The sequence below is a fragment of the Oncorhynchus clarkii genome, chromosome 33 (genome assembly GCF_045791955.1).
Source record: "Oncorhynchus clarkii lewisi isolate Uvic-CL-2024 chromosome 33, UVic_Ocla_1.0, whole genome shotgun sequence".
In the NCBI taxonomy this organism is placed as follows: domain Eukaryota; kingdom Metazoa; phylum Chordata; class Actinopteri; order Salmoniformes; family Salmonidae; genus Oncorhynchus; species Oncorhynchus clarkii.
Window position 1 is genome coordinate 32,506,623 of NC_092179.1, and position 21,981 is coordinate 32,528,603.

Consider the following 21,981-nt stretch of genomic DNA (forward strand, 5'->3'; position numbering starts at 1 on the left):
TTATATATATAAATATTACCCTCACATTACACATGTCATATTATATATATAAATATTACCCTCACATTACACATGTCATATTATATATATAAATATTACCGTCACATTACACATGTCATATTATATATATAAATATTACACTCACATTACACATGTCATATTATATATATAAATATTACACTCACATTACACATGTCATATTATATATATAAATATTACCCTCACATTACACATGTCATATTATATATATAAATATTACCGTCACATTACACATGTCATATTATATATATAAATATTACCGTCACATTACACATGTCATATTATATATATAAATATTACCGTCACATTACACATGTCATATTATATATATAAATATTACCCTCACATTACACATGTCATATTATATATATAAATATTACCGTCACATTACACATGTCATATTATATATATAAATATTACCCTCACATTACACATGTCATATTATATATATAAATATTACCCTCACATTTCACATGTCATATTATATATATATACAGTGTTGTAATGATGTGCAAATAGTTAAAGTACAAAAGGGAAAATAAATAAGCATAAATATGGGTTGTATTTACAATGGTGTTTGTTCTTCACTGGTTGCCCTTTTCTCGTGGCAACAAGTCACAAATCTTGCTGCTGTGATGGACACTGTGGTATTTCACCCAGTAGATATGGGAGTTTTTCAAAATTGGGTTTGTTTTCAAATTCTTTGTGGATCTGTGTAATCTGAGGGAAATACGTGTCTCTAATATGGTCATACATTTGGCAGGAGGTTAGGAAGTGCAGCTCAGTTTCCACTACATGTGGGCAGTGTGCACATAGTCTGTACCCTCACAGTACCCCCCCACTCTGTACCCTCACAGTACCCCCCCACTCTGTACCCTCACAGTACCCCCCCCCCCCCACTCTGTACCCTCACAGTACCCCCCCCCCACTCTGTACCCTCACAGTACCCCCCACACAGTAAGAGGGTACATGGTAGAGCCATGGTAAGAGGGTACATGGTAGAGCCACAGTAAGAGGGTACATGGTAGAGCCACAGTAAGAGGGTACATGGTAGAGCCACAGTAAGAGGGTACATGGTAGAGCCACGGTAAGAGGGTACATGGTAGAGCCACGGTAAGAGGGTACATGGTAGAGCCACAGTAAGAGGGTACATGGTAGAGCCACGGTAAGAGGGTACATGGTAGAGCCACAGTAAGAGGGTACATGGTAGAGCGACAGTAAGAAGGTACATGGTAGAGCCACGGTAAGAGGGTACATGGTAGAGCCACGGTAAGAGGGTACATGGTAGAGCCACAGTAAGAGGGTACATGGTAGAGCCACTGTAAGAGGGTACATGGTAGAGCCACGGTAAGAGGGTACATGGTAGAGCCACTGTAAGAGGGTACATGGTAGAGCCACGGTAAGAGGGTACATGGTAGAGCCACAGTAAGAGGGTACATGGTAGAGCCACAGTAAGAGGGTACATGGTAGAGCCACAGTAAGAGGGTACATGGTAGAGCCACAGTAAGAGGGTACATGGTAGAGCCACAGTAAGAGGGTACATAGTAGAGCCACAGTAAGAGGGTACATGGTATAGCCACAGTAAGAGGGTACATGGTAGAGCCACAGTAAGAGGGTACATGGTAGAGCCACAGTAAGAGGTTACATGGTAGAGCCACGGTAAGAGGGTACATGGTAGAGCCACGGTAAGAGGGTACATGGTAGAGGGTACATGGTAGAGCCACAGTAAGAGGGTACAAGGTAGAGGGTACATGGTAGAGCCACAGTAAGATGGTACATGATAGAGGGTACATGGCAGAGACACAGTAAGAGGGTACATGGTAGAGACACAGTAAGAGGGTACATAGTAGAGGGTACATGGTAGAGACACAGTAAGAGGGTACATGGTAGATACACAGTAAGAGGGTACATGGTAGAGGGTACATGTTAGAGACACAGTAAGAGGGTACATGGTATAGACACAGTAAGATGGTACATGGTAGAGCCGCGGTAAGAGGGTACATGGTAGAGGGTACATGGTAGAGCCACGGTAAGAGGGTACATGGTAGAAAGTACATGGTAGAGACACAGTAAGAGGGTACATGGTAGAGCCACGGTAAGAGGGTACATGGTAGAGACACAGTAAGAGGGTACATGGTAGAGCCACGGTAAGATGGTACATGGTAGAGACACAGTAAGAGGGTACATGGTAGAGGGTACATGGTAGAGGGTACATGGTAGAGCCACGTAAGAGGGTACATGGTAGAGGGTACATGGTAGGGGGTACATGGTAGAGCCACGGTAAGAGGGTACATGGTAGAGGGTACATGGTAGAGCCACGGTAAGAGGGTACATGGTAGAGCCACAGTAAGAGGGTACATGGTAGAGGGTACATGGTAGAGGGTACATGGTAGAGGGTACATGGTAGAGGGTACATGGTAGAGCCACAGTAAGAGGGTACATGGTAGAGGGTACATGGTATAGGGTACATGGTAGAGCCACGGTAAGAGGGTACATGGTAGAGGGTACATGGTAGAGCCACGGTAAGAGGGTACATGGTAGAGCCACAGTAAGAGGGTACATGGTAGAGGGTACATGGTAGAGCCACAGTAAGAGGGTACAAGGTAGAGGGTACATGGTAGAGCCACAGTAAGATGGTACATGATAGAGGGTACATGGCAGAGACACAGTAAGAGGGTACATGGTAGAGACACAGTAAGAGGGTACATAGTAGAGGGTACATGGTAGAGACACAGTAAGAGGGTACATGGTAGAGGGTACATGGTAGATACACAGTAAGAGGGTACATGGTAGAGGGTACATGTTAGAGACACAGTAAGAGGGTACATGGTAGAGACACAGTAAGATGGTACATGGTAGAGCCGCGGTAAGAGGGTACATGGTAGAGGGTACATGGTAGAGCCACGGTAAGAGGGTACATGGTAGAAAGTACATGGTAGAGACACAGTAAGAGGGTACATGGTAGAGCCACGGTAAGAGGGTACATGGTAGAGACACAGTAAGAGGGTACATGGTAGAGCCACGGTAAGATGGTACATGGTAGAGACACAGTAAGAGGGTACATGGTAGAGGGTACATGGTAGAGGGTACATGGTAGAGCCACGTAAGAGGGTACATGGTAGAGGGTACATGGTAGAGGGTACATGGTAGAGCCACGGTAAGAGGGTACATGGTAGAGGGTACATGGTAGAGCCACGGTAAGAGGGTACATGGTAGAGCCACAGTAAGAGGGTACATGGTAGAGGGTACATGGTAGAGGGTACATGGTAGAGGGTACATGGTAGAGACACGTAAGAGGGTACATGGTAGAGGGTACATGGTATAGGGTACATGGTAGAGCCACGGTAAGAGGGTACATGGTAGAGGGTACATGGTAGAGCCACGGTAAGAGGGTACATGGTAGAGCCACAGTAAGAGGGTACATGGTAGAGGGTACATGGTAGAGGGTACATGGTAAGAGGGTACATGGTAGAGACACAGTAAGAGGGTACAGACACAGTAAGAGGGTACATGGTAGAGGGTACATGGTAAGAGGGTACATAGTAGAGCCACGGTAAGAGGGTACATGGTAGAGCATCTGTATCTGCAGCGTTACCGCGTGGGACGGATTCAGACACGGACAAAGTGACACGCTGTAGACTACTGATGCTTCGTCTCATGACACGTATTTCAGTGACAAAAAAAACCTTCCCTCTCCATCTCTGTCACCAGCGTCATCAGGCTCAGTGACCTTAGCTCAGTGTTTATTTGTATGAGGTTGAAGAGAGCCAAAGAGGACCAGAGGCCAGCCAGCATGGCCAAAGGCCCTCAACCCTACACACTATCATCATAAAGAACATTAGCCTGAGGGATGAAGTGATGGAAGGATGGAGACAGAGAAAGATGGATGGAGCCGAGCATGATATGAGAAGCAAGGGGACAGTAGCTGAAAAGTCCCGTTGGCCAATCAGGGCTTGGGTCAGAAGTCCTGCTGGGAGCTGATGGGTTGGCTTGGCGGAGCTTCAAAGACCAGGAAGTGACCTGGGGTTTGTTCAGAGTGCCTACGTGTCGCCGCTGTCTCAATACATTGCATTTTACATTTACAGTTGAGTCATTTAGCAAACGCTCTTTTTCAGAGCGACTCACAGTTAGTGCATTGATCTTAAAATAGCTGGGTTGGACCACCACACATCACAGTCACAGCACATCTTTCCTCAGTAGAGTAACCATCAGCAAGTCAGAGGGGGGGGGGGTGTATTTATTTGTGGGGGCAGAGGGTGGGGGTCATTTCCCCCCACTCTGTACCCTCACAGTACCCCCCACCCTGTACAACCCTGTACTCTCACAGTACCCCCCCTCCCACAGCATCCCCTCAGGCTCCCTGGGTAACATTATGGTAGTGAAGAACACAACACTGTCCTCAGGCCCCCTGGGTAACATTATGGTAGTGAAGAACACAACACTGTCCTCCATGAGTAACATTATGGTAGTGAAGAACACAACACTGTCCTCAGGCTCCCTGGGTAACGTTATGGTAGTGAAGAACACAACACTGTCCTCAGGCCCCCTGGGTAACATTATGGTAGTGAAGAACACAACACTGTCCTCAGGCCCCCTGGGTAACGTTATGGTAGTGAAGAACACAACACTGTCCTCCCTGAGTAACATTATGGTAGTGAAGAACACAACACTGTCCTCAGGCTCCCTGGGTAACGTTATGGTAGTGAAGAACACAACACTGTCCTCAGGCCCCCTGGGTAACATTATGGTAGTGAAGAACACAACACTGTCCTCAGGCCCCCTGGGTAACATTATGGTAGTGAAGAACACAACACTGTCCTCACTGGGTAACATTATGGTAGTGAAGAACACAACACTGTCCTCAGGCCCCCTGGGTAACATTATGGTAGTGAAGAACACAACACTGTCCTCAGGCTCCCTGGGTAACATTATGGTAGTGAAGAACACAACACTGTCCTCAGGCCCCCTGGGTAACATTATGGTAGTGAAGAACACAACACTGTCCTCCCTGGGTAACATTATGGTAGTGAAGAACATAACACTGTCCTCCCTGGGTAACATTATGGTAGTGAAGAACATAGTCAACATAACCTGTTTGGTTGCAACAATATCCACCGGACAAACAGTTTGTATGTCAGAGTAATTGTTAGAGTAATTGTCAGAGTAATTGTTAGAGTAATTGTTAGAGTAATAGTTAGAGTAATTGTTAGAGTAATTGTTAGAGTAATTGTTAGAGTAATTGTCAGAGTAATTGTTAGAGTAATTGTTAGAGTAATTGTTAGAGTAATTGTTAGAGTAATTGTTAGAGTAATTGTCAGAGTAATTGTTAGAGTAATTGTTAGAGTAATTGTTAGAGTAATTGTCAGAGTAATTGTTAGAGTAATTGTTAGAGTAATTGTTAGAGTAATTGTTAGAGTAATTGTTAGAGTAATTGTTAGAGTAATTGTTAGAGTAATTGTCAGAGTAATTGTTAGAGTAATTGTTAGAGTAATTGTCAGAGTAATTGTTAGAGTAATTGTTAGAGTAATTGTTAGAGTAATTGTTAGAGTAATTGTCAGAGTAATTGTTAGAGTAATTGTTAGAGTAATTGTTAGAGTAATTGTTAGAGTAATTGTTAGAGTAATTGTTAGAGTAATTGTTAGAGTAATTGTTAGAGTAATTGTCAGAGTAATTGTTAGAGTAATTGTTAGAGTAATTGTTAGAGTAATTGTTAGAGTAATAGTTAGAGTAATAGTTAGAGTAATTGTTAGAGTAATTGTTAGAGTAATTGTCAGAGTAATTCGCTGGCTGTAGATAAGCTCAGTGGAAACAGGCTGTACAGGGACATTGAAGGAACTTTGTCTCTCTCACACAGCAAGGCCTAGCCATCTCATCACAGAAGCTATGCAGCGTGCATGTTGACAAGCATCAGAGAATTAAACCCATTCTGAAAGGACCACAGTAGCACAGAGTAGTGTGAGTGTGATTAAATATTCATCTACCTAAGTGGATTTTCCTCCCTCAGCTGCAAAGCAGGAATAAAGTACAGATCCCTCTCCTAGGGGGAGGGAGGCAGGGAGAGAGAGAGAGAGGGAGAGAGAGAGAGAGAGAGAGAGAGAGAAAGAGAAACAGAGAGAGAGAAAGAGAGAGAGAGAGATAGAGGGGAAGAGAGGGAGAGAGAGGGAGCGAGAGAGAGGAAGAGAGGGAGAGAGAGGGAGAGAGAGAGGGAGAGGGAGAGAGACATAGACAGAGGGAGAGAAAGAGAGTGAGAGAGAGGGGAGAGAGTGAGAGAGAGGGGAGAGAGAGAGAGAGAGAGAGAGAGAGAGAGAGAGAGAGAGAGAGAGAGAGAGAGAGAGAGAGAGAGAGAGAGAAATAAGGAGATGATGAGTCCATCTCCAGTTCTGACAGACATTAGTAGTTCTACATTAACCATTATCCTGGTTAGTAGTTCTACATTAACCATTCTCCTGGTTAGTAGTTCTACATTAACCATTCTCCTGGTTAGTAGTTCTACATTAACCATTATCCTGGTTAGTAGTTCTACATTAACCATTATCCTGGTTAGTAGTTCTACATTAACCATTATTCTCCTGGTTAGTAGTTCTACATTAACCATTATTCTCCTGGTTAGTAGTTCTACATTAACCATTCTCCTGGTTAGTAGTTCTACATTAATCATTCTCCTGGTTAGTAGTTCTACATTAACCATTATCCTGGTTAGTAGTTCTACATTAACCATTATCCTGGTTAGTAGTTCTACATTAACCATTATTCTCCTGGTTAGTAGTTCTACATTAACCATTATCCTGGTTAGTAGTTCTACATTAACCATTATCCTGGTTAGTAGTTCTACATTAACCATTATTCTCCTGGTTAGTAGTTCTACATTAACCATTATTCTCCTGGTTAGTAGTTCTACATTAACCATTCTCCTGGTTAGTAGTTCTACATTAACCATTCTCCTGGTTAGTAGTTCTACATTAACCATTCTCCTGGTTAGTAGTTCTACATGAACCATTCTCCTGGTTAGTAGTTCTACATTAACCATTCTCCTGGTTAGTAGTTCTACATTAACCATTCTCCTGGTTAGTAGTTCTACATTAACCATTCTCCTGGTTAGTAGTTCTACATTAACCATTCTCCTGGTTAGTAGTTCTACATTAACCATTCTCCTGGTTAGTAGTTCTACATTAACCATTCTCCTGGTTAGTAGTTCTACATTAACCATTCTCCTGGTTAGTAGTTCTACATTAACCATTCTCCTGGTTAGTAGTTCTACATTAACCATTCTCCTGGTTAGTAGTTCTACATGAACCATTCTCCTGGCTAGTAGTTCTACATTAACCATTCTCCTGGTTAGTAGTTCTACATTAACCATTATCCTGGTTAGTAGTTCTACTTTAACCATTATCCTGGTTAGTAGTTCTACATTAACCATTATCCTGGCTAGTAGTTCTACATTAACCATTATCCTGGCTAGTAGATCTACATTAACCATTCTCCTGGTTAGTAGTTCTACATTAACCATTATTCTCCTGGTTAGTAGTTCTACATTAACCATTCTCCTGGTTAGTAGTTCTACAATAACCATTATTCTCCTGGTTGGTAGTTCTACATTAACCATTCTCCTGGTTAGTAGTTCTACATTAACCATTCTCCTGGCTAGTAGTTCTACATTAACCATTCTCCTGGCTAGTAGTTCTACATTAACCATTCTCCTGGTTAGTAGTTCTACATTAACCATTCTCCTGGTTAGTAGTTCTACATTAACCATTCTCCTGGTTAGTAGTTCTACATTAACCATTATCCTGGTTAGTAGTTCTACATTAACCATTATCCTGGCTAGTAGTTCTACATTAACCATTATCCTGGCTAGTAGTTCTACATTAACCATTCTCCTGGTTAGTAGTTCTACATTAACCATTATTCTCCTGGTTAGTAGTTCTACATTAACCATTCTCCTGGTTAGTAGTTCTACATTAACCATTCTCCTGGTTAGTAGTTCTACATGAACCATTCTCCTGGCTAGTAGTTCTACATTAACCATTCTCCTGGTTAGTAGTTCTACATTAACCATTATTCTCCTGGTTAGTAGTTCTACATTAACCATTCTCCTGGTTAGTAGTTCTACATTAACCATTCTCCTGGTTAGTAGTTCTACATTAACCATTATTCTCCTGGTTAGTAGTTCTACATTAACCATTCTCCTGGTTAGTAGTTCTACATTAACCATTCTCCTGGCTAGTAGTTCTACATTAACCATTCTCCTGGCTAGTAGTTCTACATTAACCATTCTCCTGGTTAGTAGTTCTACATTAACCATTCTCCTGGTTAGTAGTTCTACATTAACCATTCTCCTGGCTAGTAGTTCTACATTAACCATTCTCCTGGCTAGTAGTTCTACATTAACCATTCTCCTGGCTAGTAGTTCTACATTAACCATTCTCCTGGTTAGTAGTTCTACATTAACCATTATTCTCATGGTTAGTAGTTCTACATTAACCATTCTCCTGACTAGTAGTTCTACATTAACCATTATCCTGGTTAGTAGTTCTACATTAACCATTCTCCTGGTTAGTAGTTCTACATTAACCATTCTCCTGGTTAGTAGTTCTACATTAACCATTCTCCTGGTTAGTAGTTCTACATTAACCATTATTCTCCTGGTTAGTAGTTCTACATTAACCATTCTCCTGGTTAGTAGTTCTACATTAACCATTCTCCTGGTTAGTAGTTCTACATTAACCATTATTCTCCTGGTTAGTAGTTCTACATTAACCATTCTCCTGGTTAGTAGTTCTACATTAACCATTATCCTGGCTAGTAGTTCTACATTAACCATTCTCCTGGTTAGTAGTTCTACATTAACCATTCTCCTGACTAGTAGTTCTACATTAACAATTCTCCTGGCTAGTAGTTCTACATTAACCATTCTCCTGACTAGTAGTTCTACATTAACCATTCTCCTGGTTAGTAGTTCTACATTAACCATTCATATTAACTTCACACAGCCAGCAGTTACCGTCTCAACCACACACAGTAACACACAGGGGGACCAGGTCACCACACTACCAGCAGTGACCGTCTCAACCACACACAGTAACACACAGGAGGACCAGGTCACCACACAGCCAGCAGTGACCGTCTCAACCACACACAGTAACACACAGGAGGACCAGGTCACGGCACAGCCAGCAGTTACCGTCTCAACCACACACAGTAACACACAGGAGGACCAGGTCACCGCACAGCCAGCAGGAGGACCAGGTCACCACACAGCCAGCAGTTACCATCTCAACCACACACAGTAACACACAGGAGGACCAGGTCACCACATAGCCAGCAGGAGGACCAGGTCACCACACAGCCAGCAGTTACCGTCTCAACCACACACAGTAACACACAGGAGGACCAGTTCACCGCACAGCCAGCAGTTACCATCTCAACCACACACAGTAACACACAGGAGGACCAGGTCACCGCACAGCCAGCAGGAGGACCAGGTCACCACACAGCCAGCAGTTACCATCTCAACCACACACAGTAACACACAGGAGGACCAGGTCACCGCACAGCCAGCTGGAGGACCAGGTCACCGCACAGCCAGCAGGAGGACCAGGTCACCACACAGCCAGCAGTTACCATCTCAACCACACACAGTAACACACAGGAGGACCAGGTCACCACATAGCCAGCAGGAGGACCAGGTCATCACATAGCCAGCAGGAGGACCAGGTCACCACATAGCCAGCAGGAGGACCAGGTCACCACATAGCCAGCAGGAGGACCAGGTCACCACATAGCCAGCAGGAGGACCAGGTCACCACATAGCCAGCAGGAGGACCAGGTCACCACACAGCCAGCAGTTACCGGCTCAACCACACACAGTAACACACAGGAGGACCAGGTCACCACACATTATAAAATGTAATTAGGCAAGTCAGACGGCCTACCCCGGCCAAACCTGGGCCAATTGTGCGCCACCCTATGGGACTCCCAATCACAGCCAGGTGTGATGCAGCCTGGATTTGAACCATTGACTACAGTGACGCCTCTATCTGAGATGCAGTGCCTTAGACCCCTGCGCCACTCGGGAGCCCCACATTCCCTCCACTCACTCTACTCAAACACTATGTACATGATCAGACACCATGTGCATGATCAGACACCATGTACATGATCAGACACCGTGTACATGCTCAGACACCAACACATACAGTATGTACCATACAGAAGTCCCAAGGCAACGTATTAGCTGCCCTCCACATGCCCTGTTCTCTCCAAACCACAACATGGAGGATGGGGATACAGGTAACCACGACAACTCAACCCCCCCCACACACACAGCCACCTGGTACCTACAGTCAAACAGAGCGGAATAACCATAGCAACATGACATAAGAGCCTGTGTCAGGTCAGGTGTGACTTACCAGGTTTGAGTTGGTGGCGTTGGAGTCGTCCTCTGGGAAGGGGATGTAGACAGCTAAGGCCACGCAGTTCGCAAATATAGTCATCAAAATGATAATTTCAAACGGTCTGGAAGAGCTGGAGTTAAGGAAGGAAGCTGGAGATCAGATGACAGAGAAAGTATGCATCCCAAATGGCACCCTATTCCCTATATAATACCCTACTATTCCCTATATAGTACCATACTATTCCCTATATAGTACCAAACTATTCCCTATATAGTACCAAACTATTCCCTATATAGTACCATACTATTCCCTATATAGTACCATACTATTCCCTATATAGTACCCTACTATTCCCTATATAGTACCATACTATTCCCTATATAGTACCATACTATTCCCTATATAATACCCTACTATTCCCTATATAGTACCATACTATTCCCTATATAGTACCATACTATTCCCTATATAGTACCATACTATTCCCTATATAGTACCATACTATTCCCTATATAGTACCATACTATTCCCTATATAGTACCATACTATTCCCTATATAGTACCATACTATTCCCTATATAGTACCATACTATTCCCTATATAGTACCATACTATTCCCTATATAGTACCATACTATTCCCTATATAGTACCATACTATTCCCTATATAGTGCCATACTATTCCCTATATAGTACCATACTATTCCCTATATAGTACCATACTATTCCCTATATAGTACCATACTATTCCCTATATAGTACCATACTATTCCCTATATAGTACCATACTATTCCCTATATAGTACCATACTATTCCCTATATAGTACCATACTATTCCCTATATAGTACCATACTTTTGGAAGACAAGAGAACAGACGGAGAACATCGAGTGACAATAACTAAAATTCATAAAGACCTGTCAGTCATGTTTTAACATCAGTGACACGTAAACACGACCTTCTGACCTCTTAAAGGAGTGTGTGTTCGAGGTGTGTGTGTGTGTCCCACTCTGTCTCTCTGGGCTTGTCCTAATATGGAGGTTGTTACACGGGTCAGTCGCGTGGACGACAGAAAACAGAGGGGAGGGAGAACCAAGAGGGAACCAAGAGAAACAGATTAGTATTTTATTTGGGACGGTGCTTGAGAAGGAACCTCTAGTTTTGATATCTCTCTCTCTCAATCTTTCTCTCTTTCCATCTTTATCTCTTCTTTTCCACTTGAAAAAAGGGAGAAGGGAGGATGTGAGTGTCTGTGCAGAGCTGAAAGAGGAGAGAAACCTGGCTTCCATCACCACAATTACCCACCACCACTATCAACCCTCCTCCTCCCCTGTCCTCCCTCCCTCTACGTCCCTCCCCACCTCCTCCTCCACTACTGTCCTCCCTCCCTCCCTCTACGTCCCTCCCCTCCTCCTCCTCCACTACTGTCCTCCCTCCCTCCCTCCCTCTATGTCCATCTCCCCTCCTCCTCCTCCACTACTGTCCTCCCTCCCTCCCTCCCTCTACATCCCTCCCCTCCTCCTCCTCCACTACTGTCCTCCCTCCCTCCCTCTATGTCCATCTCCCCTCCTCCTCCTCCACTACTGTCCTCCCTCCCTCCCTCCCTCTATGTCCATCTCCCCTCCTCCTCCTCCACTACTGTCCTCCCTCCCTCCCTCCCTCTATGTCCATCTCCCCTCCTCCTCCTCCACTACTGTCCTCCCTCCCTCCCTCCCTCTATGTCCATCTCCCCTCCTCCTCCTCCACTACTGTCCTCCCTCCCTCCCTCCCTCTATGTCCATCTCCCCTCCTCCTCCTCCACTACTGTCCTCCCTCCCTCCCTCTACCTACTCTCTCCCTCCTCCCTCTCTACCTTCCCCCCTCCCTCCCTCCCTCCCTCCCTCCCTCCCTCCCTAACCTGTCCCGGCCAGGTCAGAAGACGTCTCTCCTGACAACTACAATGTCCCACACGGCACCCTATTCCCTACATAGAGCCCCTATGGGCTGTAGTCGGAAGTAGTGCATTACCTATGGAACATGAGCTCATTTAGGACGTAGTGTCAGTTTGTCTGGCCTGGCCAGAAGGACGTAGTGTCAGTTTGACTGGCCTGGCCAGGAGGACGTAGTGTCAGTTTGTCTGGCCTGGTCAGGAGGACGTAGTGTCAGTTTGTCTGGCCTTGTCAGGAGGACGTAGTATCAGTTTGTCTGGCCTGGTCAGGAGGACGTAGTGTCAGTTTGTCTGGCCTGGCCAGGAGGACGTAGTGTCAGTTTGTCTGGCCTGGCCAGGAGGACGTAGTGTCAGTTTGTCTGGCCTGGTCAGGAGGACATAGTGTCAGTTTGTCTGGCCTGGTCAGGAGGACGTAGTGTCAGTTTGTCTGGCCTGGCCAGGAGGACGTGGTGTCAGTTTGTCTGGCCTGGTCAGGAGGACGTAGTGTCAGTTTGTCTGGCCTGGTCAGGAGGACGTAGTGTCAGTTTGTCTGGCCTGGCCAGGAGGACGTAGTGTCAGTTTGTCTGGCCTGGCCAGGAGGACGTGGTGTCAGTTTGTCTGGCCTGGTCAGGAGGGGGATGATTGATTGTCTGGCAACAACGTCAGCTCCAAATCAAATGATGTTTTGATTTATTTCTGTTTCTACAGATGAATTACCTCAATGACAACCATTTGATTTGTCCTCCTTTCACTGTGAGAGGTATTTGAGTCAGAGACCAGGGACAGAGAAGAAATGCTGATCTAGGATCAGTTTTTACTTTTTTTACCATAATAAATAGGATTATATGGACCGGGGGACCTGATTGTAGATCAGCAGCATTCCTAATCTGAGACTCCTTTTTTGAGGCTGGGTGGAGTTTTGTGGTTCTAGCTAGCAGAGCTCTGTGATGCTCTCTCTCTCTCCATGTCAAACACAGTGATGAAATGTGTGCATGCCTGTTAGTGTGTGTCTGTGTGTGTGTTTGTGTGTGTTTGTGTATGTTGCGTTCAGCCTTCAGTTGAAAAATCCCCACATGAGAAATGACATGGCCACAAAACGAAAGCAGCCTGGTTAGATAAACACGGTTCTAAATCAAAACTGGGAGAGTCAGTGACAACACCAAAATAAACTCCTGCTGGGCTGGGCTGGGCTGGGAGAGAGAGACGGATAGAGAGAGAGAGAGAGAGAGAGAGAGAGAGAGAGAGAGAGAGAGAGAGAGAGAGAGAGAGAGCGAGAGAGAGAGAGAGAGAGGAAAAGTGAGGGGAGTACTGCTGTGAACAGTAACAATGTTTTAATTTTGTTAAGCATCCTTCCATGACAGAACGGTGTCAGCAACAGGAACATGGATCATACATCTAGTTGATAGAGGGGCTGTCTAAAGAGTCTACAGACAGAACGAGAGAGTAACTATAGAACGAGAGAGTAACTATGGAACAAGAGAGTAACTAGAGAACGAGAGAGTAACTATAGAACGAGAGAGTAACTATGGAACGAGAGAGTAAATATAGAACGAGAGAGTAACTAGAGAACGAGAGAGTAACTATAGAACGAGAGAGTAACTATAGAACGAGAGAGTAACTATGGAACGAGAGAGTAACTATAGAACGAGAGAGTAACTAGAGAACGAGAGAGTAACTATGGAACGAGAGAGTAAATATAGAGCGAGAGAGTAAATATAGAACGAGAGAGTAACTAGAGAACGAGAGAGTAACTAGAGAACGAGAGGAGTAACTATGGAACAAGAGAGTAAATATAGAATGAGAGAGTAAATATAGAACGAGAGAGTAACTAGAGAACGAGAGAGTAAATATAGAACGAGAGAGTAACTAGAGAACGAGAGAGTAACTATGGAACGAGAGAGTAAATATAGAGCGAGAGAGTAAATATAGAACGAGAGAGTAACTAGAGAACGAGAGAGTAACTAGAGAACGAGAGGAGTAACTATGGAACAAGAGAGTAAATATAGAACGAGAGAGTAAATATAGAACGAGAGAGTAACTAGAGAACGAGAGAGTAAATATAGAACGAGAGAGTAACTATAGAACGAGAGAGTAAATATAGAACGAGAGAGTAAATATAGAACGAGAGAGTAACTAGAGAATGAGAGAGTAAACATAGAACGAGAGAGTAACTATAGAACGAGAGAGTAAATATAGAACGAGAGAGTAACTAGAGAACGAGAGGAGTAACTATGGAACAAGAGAGTAAATATAGAACGAGAGAGTAACTAGAGAACGAGAGGAGTAAATATAGAACGAGAGGAGTAACAAGAGAACGAGAGGAGTAAATATAGAACGAGAGGAGTAACTATGGAACGAGAGAGTAAATATAGAACGAGAGAGTAACTAGAGAACGAGAGAGTAACTATAGAACGAGAGAGTAACTATAGAACGAGAGAGTAACTATAGAACGAGAGAGTAACTATAGAACGAGAGAGTAACTAGAGAACTAGAGAGTAACTAGAGAACGAGAGGAGTAAATATAGAACGAGAGAGTAACTAGAGAACGAGAGAGTAACTATAGAACGAGAGAGTACCTATAGAACGAGAGAGTAACTATAGAACGAGAGAGTAAATATAACTATAGCTATCTAGCACTACTAGATGTGCTCATGCAAAAAGCACACACACACACACACACACACACACACACAGAGAGTAGCTATCTAGGCCTGGTGGATATTCTCACAACGAGGAGTTCTGACTGTCTCCATCTCCGGAACAGAGAACCTGCATGGATAAAGATTTCAAATAGAACACGAGTTGAACCAACTGTATGTTCCTGTTGAAGTCGCCCAGAAACTAGAAACTGTTCCTGAACACGTTCTGAACCAACTGCATGTTCCTGTTAAAGTCGCCCAGAAACTAGAAACTGTTCCTGAACACGTTCTGAACCAACTGTATGTTCCTGTTAAAGTCGCCCAGAAACTAGAAACTGTTCCTGAACACGTTCTGAACCAACTGCATGTTCCTGTTAAAGTCGCCCAGAAACTAGAAACTGTTCCTGAACACGTTCTGAACCAACTGTATGTTCCTGTTAAAGTCGCCCAGAAACTAGAAACTGTTCCTGAACACGTTCTGAACCAACTGTATGTTCCTGTTAAAGTCGCCCAGAAACTAGAAACTGTTCCTGAACACGAGTTGAACCAACTGCATGTTCCTGTTAAAGTCGCCCAGAAACTAGAAACTGTTCCTGAACACGTTCTGAACCAACTGCATGTTCCTGTTAAAGTCGCCCAGAAACTAGAAACTGTTCCTGAACACGAGTTGAACCAACTGCATGGTCCTGTTAAAGTCGCCCAGAAACTAGAAACTGTTCCTGAACACGAGTTGAACCAACTGTATGTTCCTGTTAAAGTCGCCCAGAAACTAGAAACTGTTCCTGAACACGTTCTGAACCAACTGTATGTTCCTGCTAAAGTCGCCCAGAAACTAGAAACTGTTCCTGAACACGAGTTGAACCAACTGTATGTTCCTGTTAAAGTCGCCCAGAAACTAGAAACTGTTCCTGAACACGAGTTGAACCAACTGTATGTTCCTGTTAAAGTCGCCCAGAAACTAGAAACTGTTCCTGAACACGTTCTGAACCAACTGTATGTTCCTGTTAAAGTCGCCAGAAACTAGAAACTGTTCCTGAACACGTTCTGAACCAACTGTATGTTCCTGTTAAAGTCGCCCAGAAACTAGAAACTGTTCCTGAACACGAGTTGAACCAACTGTATGTTCCTGTTAAAGTCGCCCAGAAACTAGAAACTGTTCCTGAACAAGTTCTGAACCAACTGTATGTTCCTGTTAAAGTCGCCCAGAAACTAGAAACTGTTCCTGAACATGTTCTGAACCAATTGTATGTTCCTGTTAAAGTCGCCCAGAAACTAGAAACTGTTCCTGAACACGAGTTGAACCAACTGCATGTTCCTGTTAAAGTCGCCCAGAAACTAGAAACTGTTCCTGAACACGTTCTGAACCAACTGTATGTTCCTGTTAAAGTCGCCCAGAAACTAGAAACTGTTCCTGAACACGTTCTGAACCAACTGCATGTTCCTGTTAAAGTCGCCCAGAAACTAGAAACTGTTCCCGAACACGAGTTGAACCAACTGTATGTTCCTGTTAAAGTCGCCCAGAAACTAGAAACTGTTCCTGAACACGAGCTGAACCAACTGCATGTTCCTGTTAAAGTCGCCCAGAAACTAGAAACTGTTCCTGAACACGTTCTGAACCAACTGCATGTTCCTGTTAAAGTCGCCCAGAAACTAGAAACTGTTCCTGAACACGAGTTGAACCAACTGCATGTTCCTGTTAAAGTCGCCCAGAAACTAGAAACTGTTCCTGAACACGACAGTATCAGTCACCATGTTACTGACCTTGACATTCAGTCACTACTAATAGCAGTCATTACCCACTGATAACTGCTGCTTCCATTCAGCCCTGTTCTGTCGTCTCCCTGCAGTTCTAGGGAACTACACAGTAAGATCCTCCCAGGTGACATACATCCCTCAGTAATCAGCCTGGAGAGAAGGAGAAGCTATAATCAACAGCTTGGTCAAACGGTCAGGGTCAGGGTTCTAGTGGGATTGAGTTCTGTGTGTGTGTGTGTGTGTGTGTGTGTGTGTGTGTGTGTGTGTGTGTGTGTGTGTGTGTGTGTGTGTGTGTGTGTGTGTGTGTGTGTGTGTGTATTAGGCCTGCCCGGGGTGAGGGGGGCGTGGAGGGTTTTGGAAGACCTGGCTGAACTCACACACACACACAGCCTGATGAGAGGAGCTGTTGGCATGGTAACAGGAGCAGTAAGAGGAGATGAGATGTGGGTCTGTTTTCTCTGGAGACGCGGTCTGTCTGTCTGTCTCTGTCTCTGTGTGTGTGTGTGTGTGTGTGTGTGTGTGTGTGTGTGTGTGTGTGTGTGTGTTTTTATTTATAACTGCTAAACTGCTTGTTGACTGTACACTGTACTGAATGATTGTAGCTGGTTTACTAACGCATTAGTTCTACTAGTTATGTTGACTAGCTATGACGTTAGCTAATGTGGTGACAACTATGTAGGCTGTGTGCAGCGGTTAGCGGTTATGGTATGAAGGTTTGGCCTGGAAAGGTTTTTTATGCCTGGTTACAAACAGCTGATGTGTTTGGCACTGAAGTCCACAAGCGAAGGGAAAAGGTGAGAGGAGCAGAACGCGTAGATGCCAGAAGGAATTCTACAACAAGCACAGTGATCATGCTGTTTGTATGTGGCTGCTATGAAAGGGAACCGGGTGTGATCAGCCGTGTATTCACTCCGCCGACTCCGTTGGAAAAAAAAACGTTTCTTAATCGGAAGCAAATGGAACGAAGAGGGGATAAATATACCAATAGAAACTCTTGTTTGCAACGGTTGGACTAACGACTACACCCTGGATGAGCCAGACGCAGGCAACTGTTGGACTAACGATTACACCCTGGATGAGCCAGACGCAGGCAACTGTTGGACTAACGATTACACCCTGGATCAGCCAGACGCAGGCAACTGTTGGACTAACGATTACACCCTTGATAAGCCAGACACAGGCAACTGTTGGACTAACGATTACACCCTGGATCAGCCAGACGCAGGTAACTGTTGGACTAACAATTACACCCTGGATCAGCCAGACGCAGGCAACTGTTGGACTAACGATTACACCCTGGATCAGCCAGACGCAGGCAACTGTTGGACTAACGATTACACCCTGGATCAGCCAGACGCAGGCAACTGTTGGACTAACGATTACTCCCTGGATCAGCCAGACACAGGCAACTATTGGACTAACGATTACACCCCGGATCAGCCAGACGCAGGCAAGTGTTGGACTAACGATTACACCCTGGATCAGCCAGACGCAGGCAACTGTTGGACTAACGATTACACCCTGGATCAGCCAGACGCAGGCAACTGTTGGACTAACGATTACTCCCTGGATCAGCCAGACGCAGGCAACTATTGGACTAACGATTACACCCTGGATCAGCCAGACGCAGGCAAGTGTTGGACTAACGACTACACCCTGGATCAGCCAGACGCAGGCAACGGTTGGACTAACGATTACACCCTGGATCAGCCAGACGCAGGCAAATGTTGGACTAACGATTACACCCTGGATCAGCCAGACGCAGGCAACTGTTGGACTAACGAGTACACCCTGGATCAGCCAGATGCAGGCAACTGTTGGACTAACGATTACACCCTTGATCAGCCAGACACAGGCAACTGTCGGACTAACGATTACACCCTGGATCAGCCAGACACAGGCAACTGTTGGACTAACGACTACACCCTGGATCAGCCAGACGCAGGCAACTGTTGGACTAACGACTACACCCTGGATCAGCCAGACGCAGGCAACTGTTGGACTAACGACTACACCCTGGATCAGCCAGACTCAGGCAACTGTTGGACTAACGACTACACCCTGGATCAGCCAGACTCAGGCAACTGTTGGACTAACGACTACACCCTGGATCAGCCAGACGCAGGCAACGGTTGGACTAACGACTACACCCTGGATCAGCCAGACGCAGGCAACTGTTGGACTAATGACTACACCCTGGATCAGCCAGACGCAGGCAACTGTTGGACTAACGATTACACCCGAGATCAGCCAGACGCAGGCAACTGTTGGACTAACGACTACACCCTGGATCAGCCAGACGCAGGCAACTGTTGGACTAACGATTACACCCTGGATCAGCCAGACGCAGGCAACTGTTGGACTAACGACTACACCCTGGATCAGCCAGACGCAGGCAACTGTTGGACTAACGACTACACCCTGGATCAGCCAGACGCAGGCAAGAGTGTGCAAGGCGGTATTGAATGTGTCACTGTCTATCATCTTGATTACTCAAACATTTTCTCTCGACCTGAGCACCTCCACCTATAAACCCACCTCATGAAGGGTACAATGGAAACTCTGAGTATCATGTAGAGGCTTAAAACCTATCAATGTTACATTGAGCTGGTTGAATGGAATATGAACGACAGTCATCCAACATGCTGAAAGATAAACAAGGCCCTGCTCATCTTAAAGGTCACCGACCACCACTGACCTGCGCGTGTGTGTCAAGTGGTTTCACAAGTATAGATCGTGTCTCACCTCTCCTGTGAATTTAGAGCAGGACAGTATCTGGTCAGTCTCCTCCCACTAGCTGTTTTAGACTCTTTTAGACCAAAAGGAAGAGACGCATTTAGCATTTACTCAGACCTCTTTATTAGGGTTTCATTCCCATGCTTCCTCTCCTTCTAAATATGTCTCTACTCCTGCCCCCTCACTTACTCCTTCCTTCCTCTCTCTCTCTCTCCCTCTCTCTGCCTCCCTCCATCTCTTACCGTCTCTCTCCTTCTCTCTCTCCCTCTCTCTCTCTCCATCTCTTCTGTGATCTCACGGGAGAGAGAGGGAGCGAGACAGAGAGACAGAAAGAGAGAGAGAGAGAAGGAGAGAGACGGTGAGAGATGGAGGGGGGGGATATTGCACGTTGTCCCTCACTCTCATGAGAAAGAGAGGCACAGGGAAGGAGGGAAGGAAAGATACAGGGAGAAGAACAGGGAAGGAAGGAAGGAAGGAAGGAAGGAAGGAAGGAAGGAAGGAAGGAAGGAAGGAAGGAAGGAAGGAAGGAAGGAAGGAAGGATACAGGGAGAGGGACAGGGAAGGAAGGAAGGATACAGGGAGAGGAACAGGGAAAGAGGGAAGGAAGGATACAGGGAGAGGGACAGGGAAGGAAGGATACAGGGAGAGGGACAGGGAAGGAAGGATACAGGGAGAGGAACAGGGAAGGAAGGAAGCAAGGATACAGGGAGAGGGACAGGGAAGGAAGGAAGCAAGGATACAGGGAGAGGGACAGGGAAAGAAGGAAGGATACAGGGAGAGGAACAGGGAAGGAAGGAAGGAAGGAAGGATACAGGGAGAGGGACAGGGAAGGAAGGAAGGAAGGAAGGAAGGAAGGAAGGAAGGAAGGAAGGAAGGAAGGAAGGAAGGAAAGATACAGGAAGAGAGAAAGGAAGGAAAGATACAGGAAGAGAGAAAGGAAGGAAAGATACAGGGAGAAGGAAAGAGAAGGAAAAGCGTAAAGTTAATTTGGGATTCTGGTTGCTCTGTGACTCATCCTTGAGATCCTCCCAATCCCTCCCTTTCTTCTTCCACCCCCAATCCACCACCCTCCTCTCCCCTCCTCCTTCTTCTCTCCCCGCTCATCCCTCTTCTCTCCCTCCTCTCTCCCTCCACCTCTCCCTCCTACCTCCATTCCACCTCTCCCCCTCCTCCATTCTCCCTCCCCTCCACCTGCATGCTAGGCACGATGATAGGGACACACTCACACATAGAAACACACACAGACACACACACAGACACACACACACACACACCAACACACACACACGCACATGAACGGATGAATATAGGCATACACACATGCACGCTCGCTCGCGCACACACAAAAACACACACAGTCCTTAACTTACACACACACGTAGATCAGAGTCTGTCCAGTTACCCTTGGCTTAACCGCTGGCTGACAGACAACATCACAGAACCTCACACACACATAATGTTAACCAATCAATGCCTCTCATTAAAATAGCTCAACCTACAGTACAGATCATATGTTAACATGAACACGCTAGAATTCACTAATGACAATTGTTTTGATGAGTCTAGAACAGCCATTAGATCTTCTTAGGGATAGGGGGCAGTATTCGGAAGTTTGGATGACTGACGTGCCCAAAGTAAACTACCTGTTACTCAGGCCCAGAAGCTAGGATATGCATATAATTGGTAGTATTGGATAGAAAACACTGTGAAGTTTCTAAAACTGTTAAAATAATGTCTGTGAGTCAAATGGCTCAGCGTCGTCCGGTTTGGCCGGCAGGGATATCCTTGTCTCATCGCGCACTAGCGACTTCTCTGGCGGGCCGGGCGCAGTGCACGCTGACATGGTCGCCAGGTGTACGGTGTTTCCTCCGACACATTAGTGCGGCTGGCTTCCGGGTTGGATGGGCATTGTGTCAAGAAGCAGTGCGGCTTGGTTGGGTTATGTTTTGGAGGATGCATGGCTCTTGACCTTCGCCTCTCCCGAGTCCGTAACAGAGTTGCAGCGATGAGACAAGACTGTAACTACTACCAATTGGATACCACGAAATTGGGCGCAAAAAATAACTAAATAAATAATGTCTGTGAGTATAACAGAACTGATATGGCAGGTAAAAACCCGAGGAGAATCCATTCCGTTTTGTTGTTGAGGTGTTCACCCATTGGAATGCTTGTCTATGGGAAAATCTAAGGAAATCCTCCCAGATTGCAGTTCCTATGGATTCCACTAGATGTCAACAGTCTTGTTTTTTGAAAAATGAGCTAGAATTTGTAGTTTTTCAAGGTGGCTCTCATTTTGACTGTAGTCTTGTGGCACGCGTGGATGAGGGCACGCACTCATCCGGTATTGAACACACTATTTTCCATCTTAAATGTTAGCGTTTATTTACATATTAGGGTACCTGAGGATTGATTAGAAACGTTGTTTGACTTGTTTGGACGAAGTTTATTGGTAACTTTTGGGATTCCTTTGTATGCATTTTGAACGAGTAGAACAGGTGGATTACTGAATCAGG

General features: G+C 45.3%; 1 protein-coding gene across 1 annotated transcript in view; it reads right to left on the bottom strand.

The window, feature by feature from the left end:
• Window positions 1–21,981, bottom strand: part of LOC139393293 (calcium channel, voltage-dependent, L type, alpha 1C subunit) — a 511,196-nt gene that overhangs the window by 362,823 nt on the left and 126,392 nt on the right. Inside the window, exon 3 of the mRNA XM_071141816.1 lies at window positions 10,449–10,554. Coding sequence (XP_070997917.1) covers window positions 10,449–10,554 — 106 coding nt within the window. The remainder of the gene's footprint in view (window positions 1–10,448; window positions 10,555–21,981) is intronic.